This window comes from Lagopus leucura, unplaced genomic scaffold (genome assembly GCF_019238085.1).
Source record: "Lagopus leucura isolate 7727_CA_CO unplaced genomic scaffold, USGS_WTPT01 Super-Scaffold_100012, whole genome shotgun sequence".
Classification (NCBI taxonomy): Eukaryota; Metazoa; Chordata; class Aves; order Galliformes; family Phasianidae; genus Lagopus; species Lagopus leucura.
In genome coordinates, this window is record NW_024962267.1 from 17,956,054 (window position 1) to 17,979,071 (window position 23,018).

The window sequence follows — 23,018 nt, forward strand, 5'->3', positions numbered from 1 at the left end:
AGTTGAACACAAGGACTGGACTTGGACAAACATTACAACCTTTGTTTTAAACTACACCTTTTGCTTACACTACAGCTTAATTAAAGTCCCCCTTAAAAGGCTGCTTTCCATTGCTGCAGTGGTACAAAGTCAATCAATGTAAGTGACAATCAGCTCCACAACCTCTGCGAAGTAGCAAAGACTAAGAAAGTCTCACAATGTTAAATTGAGAAATAGGCAAGTTTGTGTAAAACTAATGGAAAAGATTTCTTTGATGCAATAAATAATTCTAACAGAAACTCTACTCCTTACTCAATCCACCCCACAAACATTCACATACACACACACAGATTATGTTGATGCTAATCATTGATACTCGCCCTTGGTAGTGGGACTGTATAAATCAATATACTCTTCTTTTTTATTTTTTTATACTTAACGAGGAAAAGAAATCTGACAAACTGACAAAGGTTTTCTGAAGCATTATTAAGACCATAATCTAGATGAACATTTGTTGAGGACACTCGGTTCTGTGCTGGTGTTTCTGGGCACACAGTCAGCTATAAGCACCTACTTACATCCTGCTGGGCAGACTGAGGCAGTAGGGCACAAAAATACACTCGGCGCTTGCCATTCATGCAAGCACTTTATAACAGCTAGACTTGAAATGATGAATGGACTTCACTAATTCGTGGCTCCCCAGCTCTACAAGGTCTGGAACAACAGATTTCAGATGTAAGCACTTTCTTTCATTCTTTTTAGCATAGCCCTTATCATGGAGCCTCGGTCAGATCCTGATGGGACTCCAGAGTTTGAATTCATCGGCATGAGGCACAGTTCTTGTGAAAAAGCAACATACTCAGTGATCTCCTGCATCTCCCCAACTTCTTTTTTCAATTGCTTTAAAATGGTTGCTCCCCAGCTATACATAAATGTTTTTATCATAATAGTTTACGTGTCTGGTGTAAACACCAACATCTGTCTTCTGATTCAAATGGAAAGAGGGAGGGAGAGAGCTCTCCCAGGTGTACTCTAGCAGTTCATGCTTTGGTGGTTTAAATCACTGCCCATGCCATGGTCCTCTAAGGAGGGCAGCAGAGGGTAGGTGTGCCACATATGTACCACGTCTCTGCAACTTCATTTTGAGTGCTGAAGATACATCTGAAACCACTGCAGATGCACTGAAGAAGATATTAAGCTCGCTGCCATCTTGCCAAAAAACATTGTGGACTAATAATAAAGAAAAACCAAGCCATGAAGCTCTTCCTCCGAATACATCAAATACAAGCTCACTGCAACTGATAAAGAGTTTGTGGCTTCTCCATTAAACTCCCACAATACATTTGAATCACAGAATCACAGAATCACAGAAACACAAGGTTGGAAATGACCTGCAAGATCATCCAGTCCAACCACCCTCCCATTCCTATCAGTGCCACAAGCACTAAACCATCTCTCGTAGCTCCTCATCCAGACGCCTCTTGAACACTGCCAGGGACGGCGACTCCACCACCTCCCTGGGCAGCCATTGCACTGCCTGACCACCCGCAGAGAGAAAAAGTTTCTCCTAATATCCAACCTAAACCTCCTCTGGTATAACTTCTTGCCATTTCCTAATGAAGGATCTGGTTAGCCATTATCTTCTTTTATATCATTTCAAGATGTCCTAACAGAGATATGTAACGAGAATAAAGTCAACATATCCTATATGTGTGTATATATATATATATATATATATATATATATTTATGTGTGTGTGTGTGTGGTTTTTTTTTCTGTTTTGCTTTCAGTGTCTGAGAAAACAGGCCAAACTCCCTCCTCTGACACATTTCTCAGTATTCAGGAATAACAGCTTCAGTTTCGGGATGACAACATTAAAGAAAGCAGCAGGATTCTCACCAAGTTTCAGGTCTGTTCTTTTATTCCCGCTGCTTTTTTAGCTGTGCAGTTTGTGTGTTTTAACCAACTTTTCTTTGATATTCTTGGAGGCCACATGTGAGCAGGTATTATTCCCCAGTAAACAGGCAGCTGAGGACACGTTCGAAGCCTTCAGTCAGGAATTCAAGTAATCACTGTACTTCAGCTCAGTGGCGAAGACGACATGAGAGCATGTTTCACAAAGCCACCAATAGTCTGTTCCTTTCTTGCCACGTACAGAATCTGCTACAAGAGCACATTTTACTTTCAACAGACTACTTTAATCCAAAAGGAATTCATCTTTTCCTACTAGTTTTAATTCTGAGTAACTACTTTGATCTGTTTCTTATAGTTTTGTCCAATCATGTATTTCCTGCTTCTTGATTAAACTGCAGGCTTTTGGGATGACAATTTTAGTCGCGTTCATGCTATTGAGTAGCAGCTTTTAAATCTAGTACAATTAATCTGAGGCACAAACATGCAATAGAAAGCTGCCCAAAAAAAAAGTAGAAACTGAGTAATAAGATTTTTCTTTTTTTCTATAAACTCTGCTGTTTGATGCCCACTTGAGACAGTAGCAAACCAACCTTTTCTTTATCACTTCAGTGCCTTGAGAAGACTGTTCTCCCTGTTATTTCTCCCGCTGTCTTCTGCTAGTAGGTTTTGGACAACAACAGTAATGCTGAAGTACTACTAACAACGAAGTAACATCCCTGACATCCTTATTCACTTCCCTTATGCTTCTATGCAAAGTAGTTCTTTGGAGCTTTGATTAATTTCATTTATGAACAATTAACCATTCACTAATAATAACTATGCTGTATTCTAAGATTCAGCTAATAGCAACTGAAGTGTATCCTTTGTAAAGAATTATCACACCAGATCTAGGTAGATTCACAATTCCAGCATCAGACAGTAGCAATCTGGTCTCTACACCATGCTGATTTGCACAGCCAGAGCACTTGGGAGCGAGTGCAGCTCCCATTCTGCAGCCCCACGAGCCCACAGGTGCTGCACGATACACGGGATAACCTGTCTGACACTGGCTTGGGCTGCTCTACTTCACTCGTGAAGAGTCTTTACCTAAACACATTCCCTCTCTACATGGCAGTTCCTGTGTTTAAAATATTCTCATGTCTTTTGGGGTGAGCGCAGCACAGACACATAGAAACCAGAGACCACTGCAATAGATTAGATGGGAGGCAATGGACAATTATAAGCAGGGTGTGTGTTTCACCATTTAAAGCTAAGCATTTGCCTTCTGATTCTATTAACTTGTGCTGATTTATTAAAATAGGAATTCATAAAAAGGACAGGTACTGAAATGTGTGACTACCTGAGCTTTTAGCTTTTTAATACTGGAAACTGTGTGACTGCAAATACTCCTTATCTACTGCTAAATATTACATCTTTTCTCTCTTTTAAAGCCAAAGCAGGGCAAAAAAGCCTTCCAACCTTAGCAACTAAAAAAAGACTCGGTGGAGAGAGGGAGAAAACAGCAAACCAAACAAAAAAGATGTTTCTCTTCAGCTCCAGATTTAAAACCTTAAGTCAGAGCCCTGTTCTGCAGCATGGAGAATTTAATTATCTAAAGCTACTTCAGGAGTGGACAGGGCAAGGTGAGCCAGAGCTGCCAAGTATTACCTTTCTAAGGCTTAAGAAGAGCAGCTTGTGTCAGGGAAGAGCACTGATAATTAAGAAAAAAACCACAACCTCCCAGCCCCAACAAAACAAAAACACCCGAAGCCCGAGGTTTTGTTTCTTAGATCATTTTATACCTATATAAACTATTGATTAACAAGTGTAATTTCAAGTATTTACCTCCAAATCACAGTAAAACACTGCAGACACACCAGAGTTCATTGGTTAAAACGCATCCATTATAGCTATCTCTTCTCCATGAAAAAGAACACTGAAATATGACTTCTCTTTAGTTACACTAGTGTCTAAAGCACACAACATAACTTGCTGTTGTGTAAACAAATACCGAGCTGGAAAGCCACGTGGACCAACAGAGTTGGGTTTGTTAACACGATGTGGTCCTTTCACGAGTATCTTTAATATACAGCACCTCACTGGAGGCTTCAGAGCAAAAGCTATGAGTGCTTTCCAGCTGACACAGCCCGAAACCAGCCAAAATAGCTGATTAACTGCTATAAACAGCAGGAGTACTTTACCACATATATGCCAACTGTTATTTCAAAGAGCAAACCGACTCCATTTTCTACTTAATCGGACGCTTCCCTGTACAACAATTCTCCTTTACCGCCTCAGCACGGAAGTGCTGCGCAGGAGTTTCGCTATGAGTTGGCTTTCTCTGAATTCTGTACCCCTGCAAAATACATCAGTGACATTTTCTGTATCAAAACAGAGATGTAAGCAGGGACGGAGCGTGGCCAAAGCTGTTCTAACACTTTTAATGAGACTATCACAAGTGGCTGTCAAAATAAACGTGAATAAATAAGTATCTCTCCTAAGACAGCAAAATCCAACTTCTTCCACTTGGAATCAATTGCTTTCCGCTGTGTTTTCTACAGCTTAAAACCTTTAAATGTAAAATTTGGGAAAGGGGACCCCCCCCCCCCCCATTTCCCTAGATCTGGTGTTGGTTTTAATGCCCTGTGCCCACAGACCTCCTGACCAAACACACTTCATAAGCCTGGTCTGAAAGCTTCTGTCCCTTTAAAAGCAGAAGGAGCAGCTCACAAACTAACACACTTCTTGGTAAAAGCAAGGCCTGCTTACTTTCAGAGCAACATTCAAGTCCCTTCCTCTGAGTGCTTTAATTCCTTTTTTTTTTTTTCTTTAAAAAAGCACAGGTTTTAAAGCCTCTTCAGAATGCTAGAGAAAGCCAGGAAAGAGTCTTTATAAACATAAAATCCAGGTCCAATGGGACTACATTTAGCATCTGTTCTGGTTAAATATATATCAAAGACCTCAGCCATTCCTATTTGGCACATATTTTTGATACACAAAGGATAACTTTAGTTCTTCTAAAACAGGATTATTATTACTTTAACTACTTACTGTCAAATCACTACGCTCCTGCTGCCAGCGAGAAAGTCATTCTTCATACTGACAGTACTGATTTGCACCCTTCGACAGCAGGCTTTTTGTTAACACTCGGGTGAGAAGAAACACTTTTACAACCGCTCTGATCCTGCTCCGTCCCAGATGAAATCTTAGCAGCGCTGCTAACACACTGGCAGGCAATGAGATGCAACGTGCCTTCATCCCAATGAAATACAGAGCACCAGACTTGGCTCCATTCCCACGTCTGTTATTCTGGGGACTACCATGTTTATATACTCACTGTTCTATTCATCGCTCAACAAGCTGCACCTCACTTGCCATCCGTCATTTTACTGTGCTTTGTTTTTGTGTTGGTTTTGTTGTTGTTGTTGTTGAGAAAAACCCTCTTCCAAGTTATAACAGTAGTGGCAAATCTCTATGGAAAAACTTCTGGGAAATTCTGGGTGATTTCCAAGTGTCCTCTATACACAAATTTATGACCATATTCTGAAAAGTGAAAAATTCTTTCTGTGAACAGGCCAAAACCAAATGCGTTTAGCAAGTACTGCAAGTCAGACATATCCTTATGCAGAAAGCCATTTCAAAAATTTCAAACATCTACGGGCTTCTTCCTTACGCTTAAGTACAAAATGACACTCTCAGAGAAGTCAGATGATTCATTTAGGAACTTAAGTAGAAAATATCATTCTCTGAAGTTTGGCCCTATGACTTTTGATTCGTTGCCAGATGATTCTTATTCCAAGAGGTAGCCTGCAGTAGGCTACAAATAACAAATTAAAGCCAATTAAACTCTTGTACTAGAAGAATTAGGCAGTTCAAGGGAGTTAATTGTTGTGTGTTAATATGACCATTTGTTTAGATTTGTTCCTAGTTAGCTGCTTTAGGCAGAGAAGTCTTTTATACGGAGCAGCATGACTAGGATTTCCTCATCCAGTAGTACTGCCCCAAAAACCTGAACTCTGCCCTCCCCAAAATAATAAATTCATAGTTCCAATGCTGCAGATGCTCAGTTACAAGGCCACGCTTGTGACAGCAGAACTGAAGGTTTTCCTCACTGGTGCTTACCTTAGTCAGTGAGAATTTTACTGACTTGATGGCACTGCAATGCACATGGAGAACGGGGAAAGATCTGAAACCCTTCTGTGGTTAGCACTCCAAAAAGGCTGAAAACAACACAGCAGTGGTCCCAGCTGAAGGGTGGCATGAGCTCTGTGCTGCTGCATTGCTCCCCAAAGCTGCGGCTTGAGGTCTGGCTGTATCAGCACAAACCCTTTACCTCTGGGTGTCTAACCCTCCCAAATCTTAATGCAGTGAAGACGATTCCAATCCTGTCTTAGAAATATGTAGTGCTTCCAAACCCAACAGCGGACTGGAAAAGCACTGGGTGTTACTGTGGGGAAAAATCCCTATTCACAGCACAAGTGAGAGGCGTGGAGCTCACTGAGCATGGCCACTGCATGGCTGTAGCAGTAAATAGTTTCTGCTTCGCACAAAATGAGGGCTGAGGACATTTTAATTCAGGCCCGCTAGCAGAAAGTCTGAAGAGGTGAGAAATCATCGGCGTCCCTTTTCATTAGCTCAGACAAATTGGATTATTGACCTCATCTTCTTCCTCTCCCCTTTCCTCAGTGTCCCCAAGCACAGCCCCTGGCATATCCAGTGGCAATATTATGTGACTCGTTGCCTCCAGCAGCAACAAAAAACTCTGATAAAGATGCTGCTGCAACCTGGGGCACTTGGTGTGGGAACATGAGATTCTGACCAAAGGAAGATAGAGAAGGAGGAAAATAAATCAAACCTATGCTGACACATGCTATTTTTTGGACATAAGCATGTGGCATGTGAGGAAGGGATCAGGGCTAGCCAGCTCACTAAAGTACAGAGTGCAACAACAATTAATTCTCATATCGAACATTTCTTTTCTGTCAGTGATGACAAATAAATAGAAAGGCCTTTCTCGTGATGGCTGTGCAGACTGCACAAACGTTTCACCTAAATTACCAGCATTTCAGAGAAACATTGTGTTCTGTGGCATCGAACAAGCAGTTCTGCTATGGAGGGGCCAGGGAGCAGACCGTCACTTGTCCTTTATGCAAGTGCAAAGGAGAAATGGAAAATCTGTAACTCTTAACAAGGCAGGGAGTGGCCATAAGCATGAGAGAAAATGGATGCTTTCGATGAGGATGAGAGCTGGGACACCCAACTGTAACGCTCTGTCCTTACCCACAGGAGAGGATATTCTCCCCATCCCTAGACGTGTTTGGCTGAACTATTGTGATGTGGCAGGGCAACTGCTCCTCCAGAGCAGAGGAACAATGCCTGCAGGAAACTGTGTCCCTTTATGAGCACGAAACAGCCAAAGCCATATGGCACAGCTTCTCACAAAGCTTCAGTTCCAAAGCGTAAGGAAAGCCACAGTTTTGTCCCTGCATACAGGCAAATTACAACCTCTGCCATGACCGCAGCACTGAGTGGTTTACACAGAACGCTGTCAGGTTTTTGGGAACGGAAAAGGACTTCAGTTTTTGCCAGTGCAAACAACTGGCCAGACCATGCTTTGGCTGTGTGCTGATAAAGAGGAACGTAAGGCAGGATCCAGCTCCCAAGGCACACACAGGTTGTCTTTAGAGGTAAGGACTTACATGCCAGTCGCGTTAGCTGATGAAGAACATCATCCATTTCCACTTGCTAGGCACAACCTCCCTTCCCTCCACCATCCTCCCTTGGGCTGTAAAACCAGACTACCCACAGGCCAGGGTTCATTCCAGAGCTGGGGCCAGCCCATTCAGCCTAACTGCTGAGGAAGTGGCAATATATTTTCAAGTCCTGCACTTTAGGAGAGAGATACCAGTATGTTAAAAATACTCCTTAAAATCAAGGATGTGGAAATCCAAGCAAATTTCTCCTTCTGTTGTGGACAGTGAAGTAGCAGCATGTATTAAAAAACAAACAAACAAAGCAGGGGAAAAAAAATCCCCCGCAAAATTTGCCAACTGCTGTACCGAGAGTAGAGCACCAGGCTGCACTTCTACATGCTTAAGATGTCTGTACAGTTCAAGGCAGCACATTCCTCTGCTCAGATGGGAGAAGAGACGTAGCTCACCACAGAGCCACCACTACCCAGAAGGCAAAAGCTACTCGCCATGTAACTCCTACCTATAAACGCACGTGCAGTGGTTGTCACCCATACACAGACCTACACAGATTTTGTCCTATTTGTTTTGAATTCACATTTTCTTTAAAACAAAAAGGCAGCTTTGTCTGTATTTAAAAGATGAGCTAGCTAACATAGACTATTTAATTAAGCACCTCAATCTAAAATTAGCAGGTCTAATTTAACTGTTCAAGTTCAAATACGTGGACTCTGATGCACCTACAATACATATGCTCAGATAGATGCAAGCGCCAGTGAAAACTTTTCAGCTGAAAGCTGGAGACTCAGTCTGTTGCATTCCTCTGTTCTCTTTCCCTTTTCTAGTAATAGCATGTCAAATTGTTAATCAAGATTTCATTCCTTCAGCTAATGCGTTTCCCCTGTCGTAATAGCTGTCTAAAATCATGACTGCATCATAAACGATACTGCAATGCTTTGCATTATACATTTAAGTTATTATCAATACAGCTTATATACAGGGCATTAACTATGTAATATATATTTGTTATTCCTCTGTACAGAAATTCTATTGATTTCTTTCCCATCAAGTGCACACTACTTGACTGCAAACTACCAGGTTTACAGGGGGATTATACCAAGTCTTTTCTTATTCTGCCTTAAAACTCCACTTTCTCTTTTTATATCCTGTCAGATATCTCAGTTACAGTGGGAGCTTCTTACCCCACTAAATAAAAACAGAGAGAGATTTAAAAAAAAAACCAACAAGATATGTTTAATTTTTTCCAAAAAAGCATGAATAAACACCCCCTGAGGCTCCACAGAAACCTGTGCTTACCCTCAGTAAGATTTAAGCATGTGCCTTAAGCCATAAAGTATATACCATAGCAGTTCAGGTGCTACACATATTGAATCTCACAGAACTTGAACGTGTGCTTAAGAGCTTTTCTGAATCAATGGCTCTGTGTGACAGATTCCATAAGACTCCACAATATTGTCTTCTGGCACCACCTCCACTTTATTTTTCTGTTGGAGGTAACTGTCCTTCCTTCCTGAGCAAGTTAAGGATCAGCCTCTGCGTACCTCCATTTACCAGATTTGTCCAGACTCTCTTAAAACTTGTTTTGAACTCATGGCCCCTTCTTTCTTTTATGGCAAAGGTTTTGTCTACCTCTTGAATTCTCAAATCCTTAAGGCTAGTAAGCCGCTTTGGTCCCCACCAAGTAGTAGCACTAACAGTAATAGACATAAATGAGAAAACATAAGGATTGAAAGATGCCACAAAAAAATGGCATGGACATTGTCAGGACAAGGACTAGTCCATAAGAACAGTTCAGGTGAGATTTCTATGATGAAGCTGTCCCATGATGAGCAGCAAGCCCATCTGAACACCAGGATAAGCAGCTGAGCACAAGGTAACGCCTGCCTGCCATGGCTTTGCACAGTCACCCAGCATCACGCCCAGCCTCTTGTGAAGGTGTGGGACACCCGAGCTGCTGGCCTTGCCTACCTACAAGCAGCTCCGAGGGAAAGCCCTGAGACTCACCTTAAACTATAAAAAATCTCACACATGCACACACACGATCACATACACACGCCCTCCATGTTCTCCCTAGTCAAGGTCTGTAGAAAGATTGATTTTCAGACTTCTGTCGCATTTTTAAGAACCAAAAACTAGAAACAAACACCAAGGAAGCACCACGCTTGCCAGAAACACAGAATCACCAGAGTCCGGGGAGCAGAGGGAGAACTGAAACAGCAAAGCCCGCTTTTCCCCTTTTCCCCTCCCCACTCTCCTGCAACCCCGTGAATGAAAAGGGAAGAGAGAACAGTTGTCAGGTAATATCAACATCAGATGCCACAGGCAGTCATCAGATTTTCTTTCAGCTGCTTACCAGTGTGGCTCCTTTTATGTACCATTAGCACATTGGGCCCAATGCAAACCATGCCACAGACGTCACATTTCAGTTTACCATTCGGAAGCCGGATTCCTCCCTCGCTCGATAGCTCCTGAATCTTTCTGTTATCCGTCATCTCGTTATTCTCAGCGAGGGGCTCTTCCAGGCTGCTTCCTTCATCGAGAACCCTGACCTCATCTTCCTGACAGAAGGTCTTCCTGTCAGATTCCTCATCACTTTGCATTTCTACCTTCACTGAATTTGCTGAAATAAAAAAATAAACAAACAAACAACAACAAACAAACAAAAAAACATTAAAATGTGTATTTTCTAGGTTCCCAAAAGCTAGTATAAGTTGCTACTATTACCAACATTAAAGCACAGGTTAGAGGCTCAAAGCAACACAAGTGCCTCACGGTAGTGACAGCAGCACCAGTTACAACTGAATTTCAGTTCAAGACAATTTTCTATTTCTAATTTAGAGCTTAGAAACTAAGGTTTGGAGCGATCCAGAGACCTATCAAAAGCTGCAGAGATGTACCATGCTTAAAAACTCCCACTTGTCCACTCGAGGCACAGGAGCTCCCTTCCTTTCAAGGGACCAAAGTCATGAGTACAATACACCGTTACACATCTACATCCCCCCTGCCCTGAGTTTGGGAAGGGCAGCAAAACTTTTCCACTGACAGGACACTGCACCACCAGAGCTCACACAAATGAGTTCACTTCATAGGCAGGACTGCTCAAAATGCAGGGACTTGATGAAGCAGGGCTCCTGTTAGTAAGCTCCAAACCAGCCTGCCCGCACGGGCATGTCTCCCGATGAGGGGATGTCAGCTCTGGAGGAGCCTCGAGTGCTTTTGTGCCACCATATCCTGATTCATGCAGATGGGATACTGCCAAGGCAAACAGTGAGACCTACGCTGCTGGTTTAGTTAGATCTGTAAAACAAGCACACTTAGAGATGTTTCTTATCTGCCTGGCTAGACCAACAGGCCCACCACCGATTTCCTTAATTTTCAGGTCACAGGACAAATCTGTAAGAAAAGGTGCTTGTGGGGTCAGCAAATCTTTGAAGGAAAGGAACACATCAAGCTTTTTCACGCAGGGGTCTCAGCGCAGGGGTGTTTTAATCACCAGACACCCACGTTCCAGCGGCTGGTGGAAAATGCTACAAGGCCTTTCCCAGAGTCACGCTCTCCGACCGCACTGTCAGCCAGAAGGCAAGCCCACATGCCAGTTTCCACAAGACCTGATCCTGCTGAGGGGTTTAAAAAGGAGGTGATTCAGCCTTCGTATCTCAGCAGTCTTTGACCCCTGCACTAAGGCCATTAGCATGAGTGCCGATGGCAGCAAAGGATCTGAGTGCAGGCGCATGGCCTGGGCCTGGCTGTGCCTCTGGAGCCCTGCTGGAGACTTGCGCTCCAGACCTGATCTGATGAGAGAACAAGAGAACCAGAAATAACTGGGTCTTGCTTGCTGCCAGTCAGCACGTTTTCCAAGGGCTGCCCTGGCAATATCACAAGAACTAACCCCCTGACTTCCTTCTTCATCCTTTCTCCTCCTTCCCCCAAATTTATGGTCAGAGAAAACAGACGGTTCAGAGACCAGTGTTGATGTTGCAATTCTAAGCCATGACCATCACCGCCAGACAAAAGCATAATGAATGGGAAAAGGCACCAGAAACCAAACGATAAGATGCTGCTTTTTAACCATAAAACTGTTGAAATGCATCTTCTACTATTCAACGAGGCACTAATGGAAGCTCAGGAATGGAAGCACTATGACAGCAAAGCCCGTCCCGAACAAGGACGGACAGATCACAGCAGACTGCCACCAGCACAGGCACTGTCATCGCAAAATTCTGCATCTACAAAATACTTCAGCGTTTCATTTATAGAAGGGAATTGATATTTTGTTGCCACAGAGATGTATTTATTGTTAAAAAAAGAAACAACGGCACAGACAGAGAGCTTGGCTGCAACTCGGCTCCTGCCTGCGCCCTGGGTGCGAGATGGTGACTGCCGCCTCACCTTGTGCCTATGGTACACAGAGATGCTCAGGTCCTCCTCCCACCTTCTGAGCAAAGCATGTGCTTGTGATATAGGGGCAACCCGACTTGAGAGTTGGGGAACAGCAGTTCCCTCTGGTAATAACAGCCTTTTGGGGCATTCAGCAAGTCTGAAAACGAAGCTCAAATAAACAGCTTGCTGTCTTCAGGAGCAGGATTTAATACTCCCGGCCACACAAGTGGCTCTGGCAGAGCCAGGAGTGGTACTGGCAGCTCCTGACCCAAAATCCTGCATTGCTGCCACAATACCATACATTCCTTTGCACGGTAACACATAAAGTAACCGAAAAAACCCTCATATCAATTGTGCATATTTGTATGTACTCACAAGGGAAAGAGACAACGTCGTATCTTATCTGTCTTCTTGCATTAATTTCACAGATTTCTCTGTCCGTATCTGACATGGAATCACTAGACAGCACCAAGACATCATCACTACTTGCCATGGAAGTCTGCGGACCTCTGGCTGCTCACTCCTATGAAAGCAAGGTTTTAAGAGCTTACAAAACTGGAAGATCACTTTCTTTATATTGCCCTAGGGTTTCTGTCTGCTGAATGCTGGGTTTCATCCTTCCAAAACACACAGAGCTCCCAAACTCCTGCAAACGGAGCTCATAAAGCCCATATGATTTAGGCTGCATTTCTTGATGTATCCCAGGTATTTCATAAAGGGCAGTAAACAGCCTGCATGACTTAATTTCCCTCACCCTTACACACATGCACAGTGTTGTATTTGCCATTCTCAAAAGCCCTCGGTTAGCTCCTGTTACTGTATAAAGGTTTCCTTCAGCTAAGACTAACCGCAGGTCCCCAAGGAGGGGAACTCCAGTGCAGCAGGATCTCCTCAGCAGTTTGCAAGGGCTTTGCTAACCAGGTCATCTTCGCTGCCTGACATCACACTGGTACACGGCTGTATACAAACGGGTGCTTAAATTGCATACAGTTTATTTTCTGTTCTCAGCCAGCCTTTGAAACTACGTTCATTTCATAGGACTGCCTTTGTTTTCACCTACAGCCACAAACTCAGAAAGCATGATGAACCCTGCTACAAAGGGAAAAGAAATATTTGAGGGATGTTTATGGCTAAGCTGCATCTTACACCATCTCCACGTCAAACCTCACCCCAGGTTCCCTTGCCTTTCTTGTTCACACACTCGCTAAAAGTGGCAAGCTTTCTCATTCCTTGCCAAAACAAAGCATAAATAAGCAAATGGAAACATTTTTTTTCTTTTTCTCTTTTTTTTTTTCCCCCTTTAAGTTTTTGGCACTTTTCCTAAAAATCACAGCAAACGAGATCGTAGAGATAAACTCTAATCCATCTTGCTGCAGTAACTTCGAGTCAAATCATCTGCCTCTAGCTAATACAAATTCCCTCCACTTTGTCCCAGTTGAAGATGACATCTCATCTTCATCAAAAAGAGACAAACAGCCCCAAAAGCTTCTGCCTGTGGACAAGAAGCTAGTGGCATATCTCCAGCAGACCACACAGCATCAACCAAGCGAACCTGAATCACACTTCACCCTGAGCGGTCAAATTGAAAACAATTATTGCTAATGTCTGATAAGTGCTAATTAAACTGCAATTCCCTGTTAAACAATATTTTGGCAACTCTTCAATACCCAAATAACTTCTTCACCCACAAATTACTGTAGCTGCACACCAGAAGTTGGAGGATCCACTTCAAAAATTGTTCTTAGTGTTTCATCCTCTGTCATAGAAATCTGTTTCACACAGAAGTAAGATCTAGGAGAAACAACAAGTCAAACCAAAGCCACTTTCTCGTCTCGCTGAAAGATCTGATGGCCAGGCAGGCAGTAAGGCACAGCTCTGGACATCTTTTCTTAAGCAAACAAGCTCAAGTACAACTCCCCTAGAGAACAAAAACCCTACTACCCAACACAACAGGGAGCATGCAGCAGGGCTATGCCTCTCGTCTCCTCCACTGTCTGCTGTCCCACGTCATTGCTTATTTTGGTCTGTGGCCTCGAGAAGCAGGCTGGCCGCTGTCACCAAGGGACTGTGGTCTCCAGCTGGAGGTTAGCCACCAGCCTCTTCCTGCTGCCCCCGGAGCAGCAGAAAAAGCATGCCTGACCCTTGCCTTCTCCCCAGCTCCTCTCCTCTCACCAGCAGGAAACAAAGCTCTGGCCCGGGTTCAGATTCTCAGCCTTGTGGAGGCAAAATTCAGATCTGCCACCCCCGAAGAGCCTTGGGGCGGCTCTGTGGGCGAAGGCAATGAAGGATGTTCACAGACACAAGGTGTTCCCTGACCACGCTCGTGGGACAGAGAAGGGCAGATGCTGCATTAGCTCTCCCAGGGCCTGTAGCAGATTCACTGCCCAGAACACTATATACGCACTATTTACAGCCTAGATAACAGGCCTGAATACCTAGATATTCATGCCTGAATACAAAGAAATAAAGAAATTGCTGCTTTTCTGTGGAAATGAGACTCAGTTCCAATGCTGCAGCACAGTAACTGGCAGCTACAGCAAGACCTTCTGCACACTGCCTTGTCAATGGTCAGTGACACCGACTGTTCCAATGCCCATCTTCTTCTAGGCAGTGATTAATGACACTGCTAATTGGCAGCATGTGACAAGCAGAAAATGACCCAACTTCTGGCCCATTTTGAACCTGGCTACCTAGTTCTTAACTGGAGTGCTTGGATGTGGAATCCTTTCTTTATACTATTAAAAGCACCCAAACAGCGAGTAAAATACACTTTGTTTTAAGAGCTGGGATGGCAAACCTGCAAGTGTTTTGGAAAATGAAAATTAAGCAGTGCAGGGTGGAGGGAGGCAGGAGAACTCTTCTGCCCTGACAGATTTTTAAAGTTGAAGGGAAGGGATGCCAAAACCTGAAAACAATGAGCACTGACTCTTGTTTGCTCTAGGAGCACTCTGGTAGCGAAAAGGGTCCTTAAAGAAGGTGTTTACACCACTCCAGGAACGTAGTGAGACTTCAATGCATGTTTAAACATACTCTCCTCCTGGAACTGTATAAAAGGGTCTCAGTGGATAGAAAACTTGATTGTTGAGTTTCTTGCTGCTATTTGAACTTGGCTCCTCATTAATGAAGCTTTTCAGGTCAATTTTGTTTTCATGGTGAGCTATTAGATGCACAAATGCACAGACCTGCCTTTCTAAGAAGATACACGTACAAGAGGAGTGAATAGTCATGCAGCAGCAGAACCAAATGAGGAATCCACTCTTTTGCAACCTCATTGCCAGTGCAAGACAGCATCCTGGAATCAGGCAAACAGGGCAATATGAAAAAGCAAATGGGAAATACGATGAAGTTGTATGAGGAAGACAGAAAGCCAGGCCTGCTTGAGGCACTGGCAGTACAGTATCTCCTTTAGGGTAGGTAATGAAGATGTCCAGGAGAAAGAAAAACATTTAAGTAACACCTGTGGGCAATGCTGCCCTAACAACACATAATGGAAACAGTTTCACTTTGGGGTTAGGAAGGTGAATTCCAAGGGAATTCAGTTCTGTTTGCTCAGTAGACTGCAGGTTTCTGGAGGCTAAGAGAGAAGTGAAGCTGTATCTGGATGGAACAAATGAGGGTGAATGCCACCTGCAAAGAAAGGGGAATTACCCGAGACAAGCGACAATAGCCTGATCAGGGAGGACATCCCCGATGCAAGGTGTCAAATTCATTTGCCACCAGCTGCCACAGATTCAGCTTCAAGTATTAATCTTAGATAGTGACACCATGTTTTCACATTGACTTCAGCATTTGTGAGCATTCACCACTGTAAAATTGAGCAAAATAGCTTATAACTAATAGAAAGGAAGAGGAAGGAAAGGCAAGATTTAAAAGGGCTGTGCCGAGTCTTCTTCTGCACGCCACAAATGGCAGTCTTCAAGAATGCCACATGGTGTTGGCTAATACTCCAGAAATTCAGTGAGAACTCACCAGCTTATTTAAGTACCCTTTGAAATTTTTTAGTTTTCACATCAAAAGAATCTTCACTCCATCCAGCTACCCCTGAAACCAATTTCAACTCTCAAATTAAAAAAAAAACAAAAAACAACAGGGTATTATTTCATATCTTCTGGAGGTGTCGCGTGCAGTAAGTGGAGGCTAACAGGTCTGCTACACCCAAGTTTAGTTTAAATTAAGACGTGTCTGCATCACTAAGCTGAGCTTCAGCCAGGTTTTAGCTAACAAAAGCTATGGTTGACTCGTTCCTGCTCCCCACCCCTTGCACTGCTAATCCTTTCTATTGGGACCAGTGCTCGTGAAACTGGGTGGTTAACTGCTCAGGCTGGAAACTAGCCCTGCTGAGGAAATCAACACGCTTCAGGTGGATCAGACTTATTTTTGCCACTGTGAGAGCTACAGAAAGAAGGAAGGGCTGTGGGAGAACAGGGATACCCCACCTGGACTCAGATCAGATTTGGCTGATGGGGAGCAGCACCCCTGATGTCACCATGTGCTTTCTGTAGCCATGCTTTTAAGATGCCAGGCAGCTCCTCCGAGTCCAGCTGTCCGCTGCCAGGCACAAGCAATGAGGGCTGCGGTAGCAAAACCTGCAGAGCCACTTCTGTGCTGAAATGGCTACACATGCTTATACAAATACTTCAGCTGGGAAGACCACACCACATCCCAACAAGTGCAGTGAAAGAACCTGAAATTTCTATCACAGAACTAAATTCTGATTGTTTCGATGATTTTTGAGTCCCATTCAGGTGAGAACACTGCTGAAAAGTAAAGGCTGAGAGACTGAATAAGGAGCATCTTCGTTTAAGGATGGCAGCATCTGGACCACGATTTGCCCCAGATAACCAGCACTTAGGCATGACTCTTTTCTCCCCAGAAGCCACCCATGCTGCATATCTCTACCTGGCAAAAGAACTCCTAACTGGAGATAGACGATTGCTCAGTGTTGCAAGATTCCTCTCCAAAAGAACCTCAGGCCAAATTTCACCCACAAATGCACTTATGCAACTTGCACTTACATGAGCGAGAGTCATGTATTCATATCCCAGGGTAGCAAAAGCACTTGTGATGACCCATCCACCCCCTCCTTTTTTCCCTCTCTGCTTCCAAAGTAACTATGGTGCAACAAATATTATGCCTAACATAATACAGGGCCTGTGCTGACTGTCTTCGGGAGCAAGCAAGAGCCTCTTGATCTCCACACCCTTCCACACTGATATGCAGCGTCAGAATCGACCCTCATGTGAGAGAAGCAGGACACAGCAGTGCTCAGCTACTAGCTGCTGTGTCTTCCAATGATGCCCAAACCAAGTCAGCTCTTAGGCTTGGAGCCACGGATCATGTTTCCCTAAGGCCAAATTGTTGGATGTCTGTTTGTTCTGCTCCTTTTGGGCTTGTTTTCATGGGGGAAGAGGCAGCAGAAGTTTTCCTTTCCCTTATGTTGTACAAAACATGCTTTTCTGGTCAACTGTCGCTTAGCAAACTTACTGCAGAACTTGGTCAGCCCGTGTGCTCTCCTGCCACGTCCATACATGACTGCAGCTTCCTGTCTTAGTCTCACTGCCTTTATACTTGTTACAGGCAGCCAGGGGATGCCTTGGGGGGGCTGTGGTGTGCAGCAAGTGTTTTCCTGGGCCTCACTGTATCATAAGCTCTCTCTTCACAGCTACGGTGACCTGCAGCAGGCAGGGTTTGGTGATGTGGGTGGTCTTCCCAGCCCCTTCTCTTACTCATCTAAATAAAGCAATTCTCATACAGTCAGCAATGTGCACTACATACACTAAGTCAGTCTGCTCTCTCGATACCGCTCTGTTTTACTTCAGTAGAATTATTTCTAAAGTACACTGGAACATGGAAATAGGAACGAAAATAAGATCAGGCTCAGTCCCTTTGCAAAATTCTGTCTCTTAAAACATTAAGACCATGAACACATTTTTATGCTTAAAACCGTCTCAAATTCCAATAAGGGAGAAGAAGCATACACTCACTGAATAACAACATTTACCTCTAAGTGGATTTTCTAAGAGCCTGCTGAGACACTCTGCATGGTACCCAAAACTAGAAGTTTGTAATGGAAAATGCTGACAAACTACAGCTATATATGGATCATCTCTTATAAACAAAAATAAAGTGATTTATAACATCCACTTCAAGTGACCAAAACCTCATTGCTCACTCATTGTCATCTCTGCTTCTTAAAAAGTGCATGACTTCCTAAAATGCTTTCCAACATACGCAAAGACAGTAATTATAACACTAGAAACTATTTCATTTATAAGGAACTTTCCATTAGGGATCTGCGTTGTATTGGAAAATACAGCCAACAAAGTTCCTTGAAGGATATGGAATGACTTCCCTGGGTCTGGACCAGGCACTTGGCTTCATATTCTGGCATTGCCACTATATTTTAAGCAATAGATGTTATTTTACGTAAGTGAAAGGCTTTCACTGCAAAGTTATACCTTTGGATCATTCACAGCTTTCAGGAAAGCATGTCTTTATCTTTAATTGTACCAACTTTAAATCATCTTAATGCAACCTGACCTAGCCACGTCCTCCTCCTCCTCTAAAGGAGGCACCTCCCCTGACTCATCAACCCATGGAAAATTATAGGATAAGCGCCTGTCAGAAAAATATTCCGTCTCTGTCACCAAATTGTACAAAGGAGATTAACAAAGAAACCTGTCTATTTGAGCCTGCCTTGTCTGCACCCTCAGAGGCAGCTGACTGATGCAAAGCTATGGGCAGCTCCCCGGGTACAGGAATGGTCTGGTGAAATTCGGTAGAGCAACGACCACATGCAGCCCTGGACCACAGCAAGTGCCTGAGCCCCTGCACCTCTCCCTGAGCATTTCACAGTCATTGCTGCGCTGGGCTCTACTGCAATTAAAAAGAAAAAGGGAAAACAGTTTTGCAGAACCACAGCATGGCTACATGAAGTTAAATGAAAACTCTTAAAAGCCAACAGTGCCTTTGTTAAATGCTGAGCTCTGTCAGCGGGGTGCTGCTTTCAGACAGGTATTTTTACTTGAGACAGACAATGAAGTGCATTTCCCTTGCATCTTTTTCTTTACCAGTTTCAGATACCAATGGGGACCAGGATTTGGGGATCTGGATGCAGAGAAACCCACTCACGCTTTGAGACCCCAGCAGCACTGCCTCACATTAAGGCAGGGCTTAGAGCACGAAAATCCCCTACATCTAAAGGTGTACATCAAAGGACTGGTCCGAGAAACAGACAGCAATGGTACATCATAAGGATGGCAGAACCTGGCTTAGTGCCTCATCCTTTCCAAATTTGAAGGACAAAACATTTCACCACTGTTTCCCCCCTTCCCCCCCCCCCCCCCCCCCCCCACCTCTCCTTTCAGAATCTAAATCTCTTTAAGACCCAACAAACTAACAAAAAGGGGGTGGGGTAAGCATCTCCGCTGCCTCCTTCCCACAGCTTAAAACACACCAGTTATTAAAGCAGCAAGATATTTAAATGACTATTCATTCCCCTTTAATTATTTATTTTTATAAACGCGAGGCTTTCACCTGTATCATTATTATGTAGGCAGTGACAGATGGCAATGGAAAAAATATAAAATAACTCCTAGAGTATTAACTTTTTTTCAGTACCGTATGTGTCAGATTCTTTAGCATAAATAAATGGCATTACACAGTCTCATTAAATCTATACATCTGTGTAGTAACTTGCAATTTATGGATATTTTCTGACACAATGTTCAAACCAACAGGTTTAGCTCACATGTTTCTTTTCTCACCATGCCATCTCCAAGTCACCAGAAAAGCAAACAAAAGCAAAACCCCACAGTAAATATTCCCGAAGTATTCTATGAGGACATCTGCTATTCATCATCTGCACGCATTTAAGGGAGTGAGAAAGAAAGAGGGCGGTGGGACCATGGGCAAAAAGGGCGCCTCCAGCAGCCCCCACCGCTGGACACACTTTCTCAAATGCCACAAGGGCTCCTTTGGAGCTGCTCTCCAAGGATGCTCACCAGATCTGGAGAGCCTTCAGCTCCCCCAGACCAGCGGAGAGCGCCACGAAACACTGCTGCCCAAACATCAAACTCAGCCTGCCCAAACTCAACTCTCACCAACGCAACACAATCCATTGGGAAGCTCAGATTTCACATTGGCTGCGACTTCTGCACGCCAACCTTTTGTCTCCCTGGGTGAAGGCTCTGTTGGAAGCTATTTACGTACTGGCTCCTTTCCTCTAGGAGGAGCTGGTATCTCTGCCTAAAATTAAGACTGCTTGACACTTCCTACGATAAGGCCCTGTTTTTTACTTGCTTATCCCTTTGCCAAAAACAATTTAGGCTGAAATTTGTAGGAAATATTTTTATTTCTTTTGTGTGAAACTGCCATCAAAACAGTTTGACTTCCTTCATGAAGGGACTGGAGAAGGCACCATCGCTGGTTCTCAGGTTAAAATAAATTGAGCCAGGACTGGCCAAACTAATCAAGCCCATGTTTTTGTACAGATTTATACCCAGCCTCTTTCAAACCTCCTTGCTTTCAGCAATCTCCATTTAAGTACCTGCTACCAAACAGAATGAGCAAGATCTGAGCTGTACCCTTTTCCCCTCGTTAATGAAGGCTGCTGAGCACAGGGGATCCTCCGATCAAGCCCCAAATTTCATCTCACCGCTACACTTCTATTGGGCCAAAGAAAAGGAACATTCGGGTGAAATGCTGCCCTGACTTACCGTGGTTCTGAGGATGGGCCACGTGCATTAAAAATCATTACTGCGATGACAAGAAGGGAAAAATGTTAAAAAAAAATAATAAAGGAAAGAATTTGGTATCCTGAGAGCTTCACTAAAGCTCTTTAAAGTGCATAATTCCATCACCATACTTGTACATAGCACACAGTCTCAGAGGGGTAATTATCCCTGTGTTGGAAGCCAGTGTGAATATGCACACAGCCGGTCAATACGATGTTGTGTTTGCTGCTGCTTCTCTTAGTTTTTTCTTTCTTTTTTAAATCAATTTTAATTGTCGTGGATCTATTTCTGCTAATAAAAGAGAGCGAACTGATTCTGGTCGGATAGATTTCTGGATACGGAAAATGAGTGAGCAAAACATGTGAGAGTACTTACTGTATTACCAGAAATATTTATAAACGGTTCTTCCTTCCCTCGGCTGGCAGAATATCAAAGCACCGAGGAAGCAACACGGATGGCTTTTGAAGTGATGGAGAAAGCAGAAGTCCGCTTCTCCATCATCAACCTGAGAAAGCGCTGCCACAGGGCTCCAGCAGAAGCCCAGACTGGAAATGCTCCCAGAGTAACATCTCCCTCCTTGACGGAAGGCTTGCATTAGTGCAAAGTGTACCAGGGCAGACCACAAATCAGCCTCTGCAGGGAACAGGACATGCCCCCCTGCCTATGACAGCATACTGACCGGAGACCAGGGTACTTTTTTGCAATTGAATTGCGATTTCCAGGTCTGTTACTCCTTCCAGCCGAGGACAGTGATATTCTACAAAGGCTTGATGCCAACCTACGCCAAGACCAACATAGACTGGGCTTGATTGACAACAGTGCAGCCTTCTCCATAAGACGCAGCACTATTCCAGTGCATCTATATCAGCAACACAAAAATGAGCAAGACGACACACGTACAGACCAACCGGGACCTGCAGATCTCCTTTGTTAGCGACAAGCCCCCAGCTGGGATGCTCCACATGCACAGCCAGGAACTTGCAACAGGAACAGGCATCTTGTCCCCATGGGCAGAGAGCTACAGTAAGGCACAATGATTCCCAAGTCAGCTTGTACACTTGAAAATGCCTGGGGGTCCTGATTCAGTGCAATACTTAAGCAATCACCAATCTTTAATGTTTAAGTCAACAGGGCTTGAGTACAAGTACATAGGTAATTACATGAATTCATCGCTGGGCTGAGCAGGCATGTTCCAGCTCACAACAGCAATGAAAGGACATTGTGCAGGAAGAACAAAAAGCCTTGAGGAAAGGATTAGTAGTGTCACAAGTTAAACATCTCCTCCCTGATGACATACAGGATCGGGTCAACTGTGCAGACAAGCGAGAATGCTGCAGCATGAAGTTAGAAACAAACTGCTGCCTCTAGTAGCATTTCAGACAGCAAACAGAATTCTAACACACAATAAGCAGTATTTTAATAGCATTCCTGTAGAAGACAGGTGGAGACTTTTCAGAGTCTAACTGCATACAGTTTCTACTTCAGCTGCTTTAACTTACCTATCGGATTTAAGCGTAAGAAATAACAATAAACTTCTTTTCATAACCAGCCTCCAAAATCTTTCAGCTCCTGCTTCACAGTTCCAAAAATCACAACCTAGGAGGCCTGTAACTTAATCGTGATACGCTGCCATTAACAGTCTACTGAATTACAACAAATAATGCAGCAGGACCTGAGCAACAACTCCGCCTCACTGTCTTAAAAATAGACAACAGGGGTTTGGTGGCAACACAAACACATTTCAGTTACGTTGCACTAAGTAAGCAATCATCAGACCAGTTGTGGTCTTTCAAAAAAAAATATCCAGAACGTATTATTTTTAAAATTACCTTAATCCACACCAAATACATGAATTCCTCAGATGATTATGCCTTCCCCTGAATACAGGGATATATCCAGAATTTACTGTAGATTATTTGAGCACTCTAGCTCGCAGCAAGCAGCAAGTAGTTTGGTGCCTGCTGAAATAATTGCCAAGCAAGGATGAGATAAAGATATAAAACAAATTTATTGGCTGCCTAGCAGACTTTATAATCAATTTTCTCTTGTCACATTCTCATCAAGTGTAGGTACTCACACAATCCTACTAGCAATGGTTATGACCAGAAACGCGCCAGACCCAACCACCCTGGTGCCAAATGTGATCTTAAGATTCAAAAAGGCAGCACACATACTCACAGCTAGGACATATAATTTTATACACCCCACGTGACGCTTCATTTCTCTGCTTTCATGTGTGTACCAGATCCACTCATTTCCTTTCATGCTCCATAACCACTCTTATTCTCGTGCCTAAGCTCAGCACCCTTTGCAGAAAGCG

At 43.7% G+C, this 23,018-nt stretch overlaps 1 protein-coding gene across 5 annotated transcripts in view; it reads right to left on the minus strand.

The window, feature by feature from the left end:
* The window catches only part of IKZF2 (IKAROS family zinc finger 2), a 103,546-nt gene that overhangs the window by 35,483 nt on the left and 45,045 nt on the right, over positions 1–23,018 (minus strand). For all 5 annotated transcript variants that reach the window (XM_042874565.1, XM_042874563.1, XM_042874564.1 and 2 more), the window contains one exon: positions 9,937–10,203. In XM_042874565.1, coding sequence (XP_042730499.1) covers positions 9,937–10,203 — 267 coding nt within the window. The remainder of the gene's footprint in view (positions 1–9,936; positions 10,204–23,018) is intronic.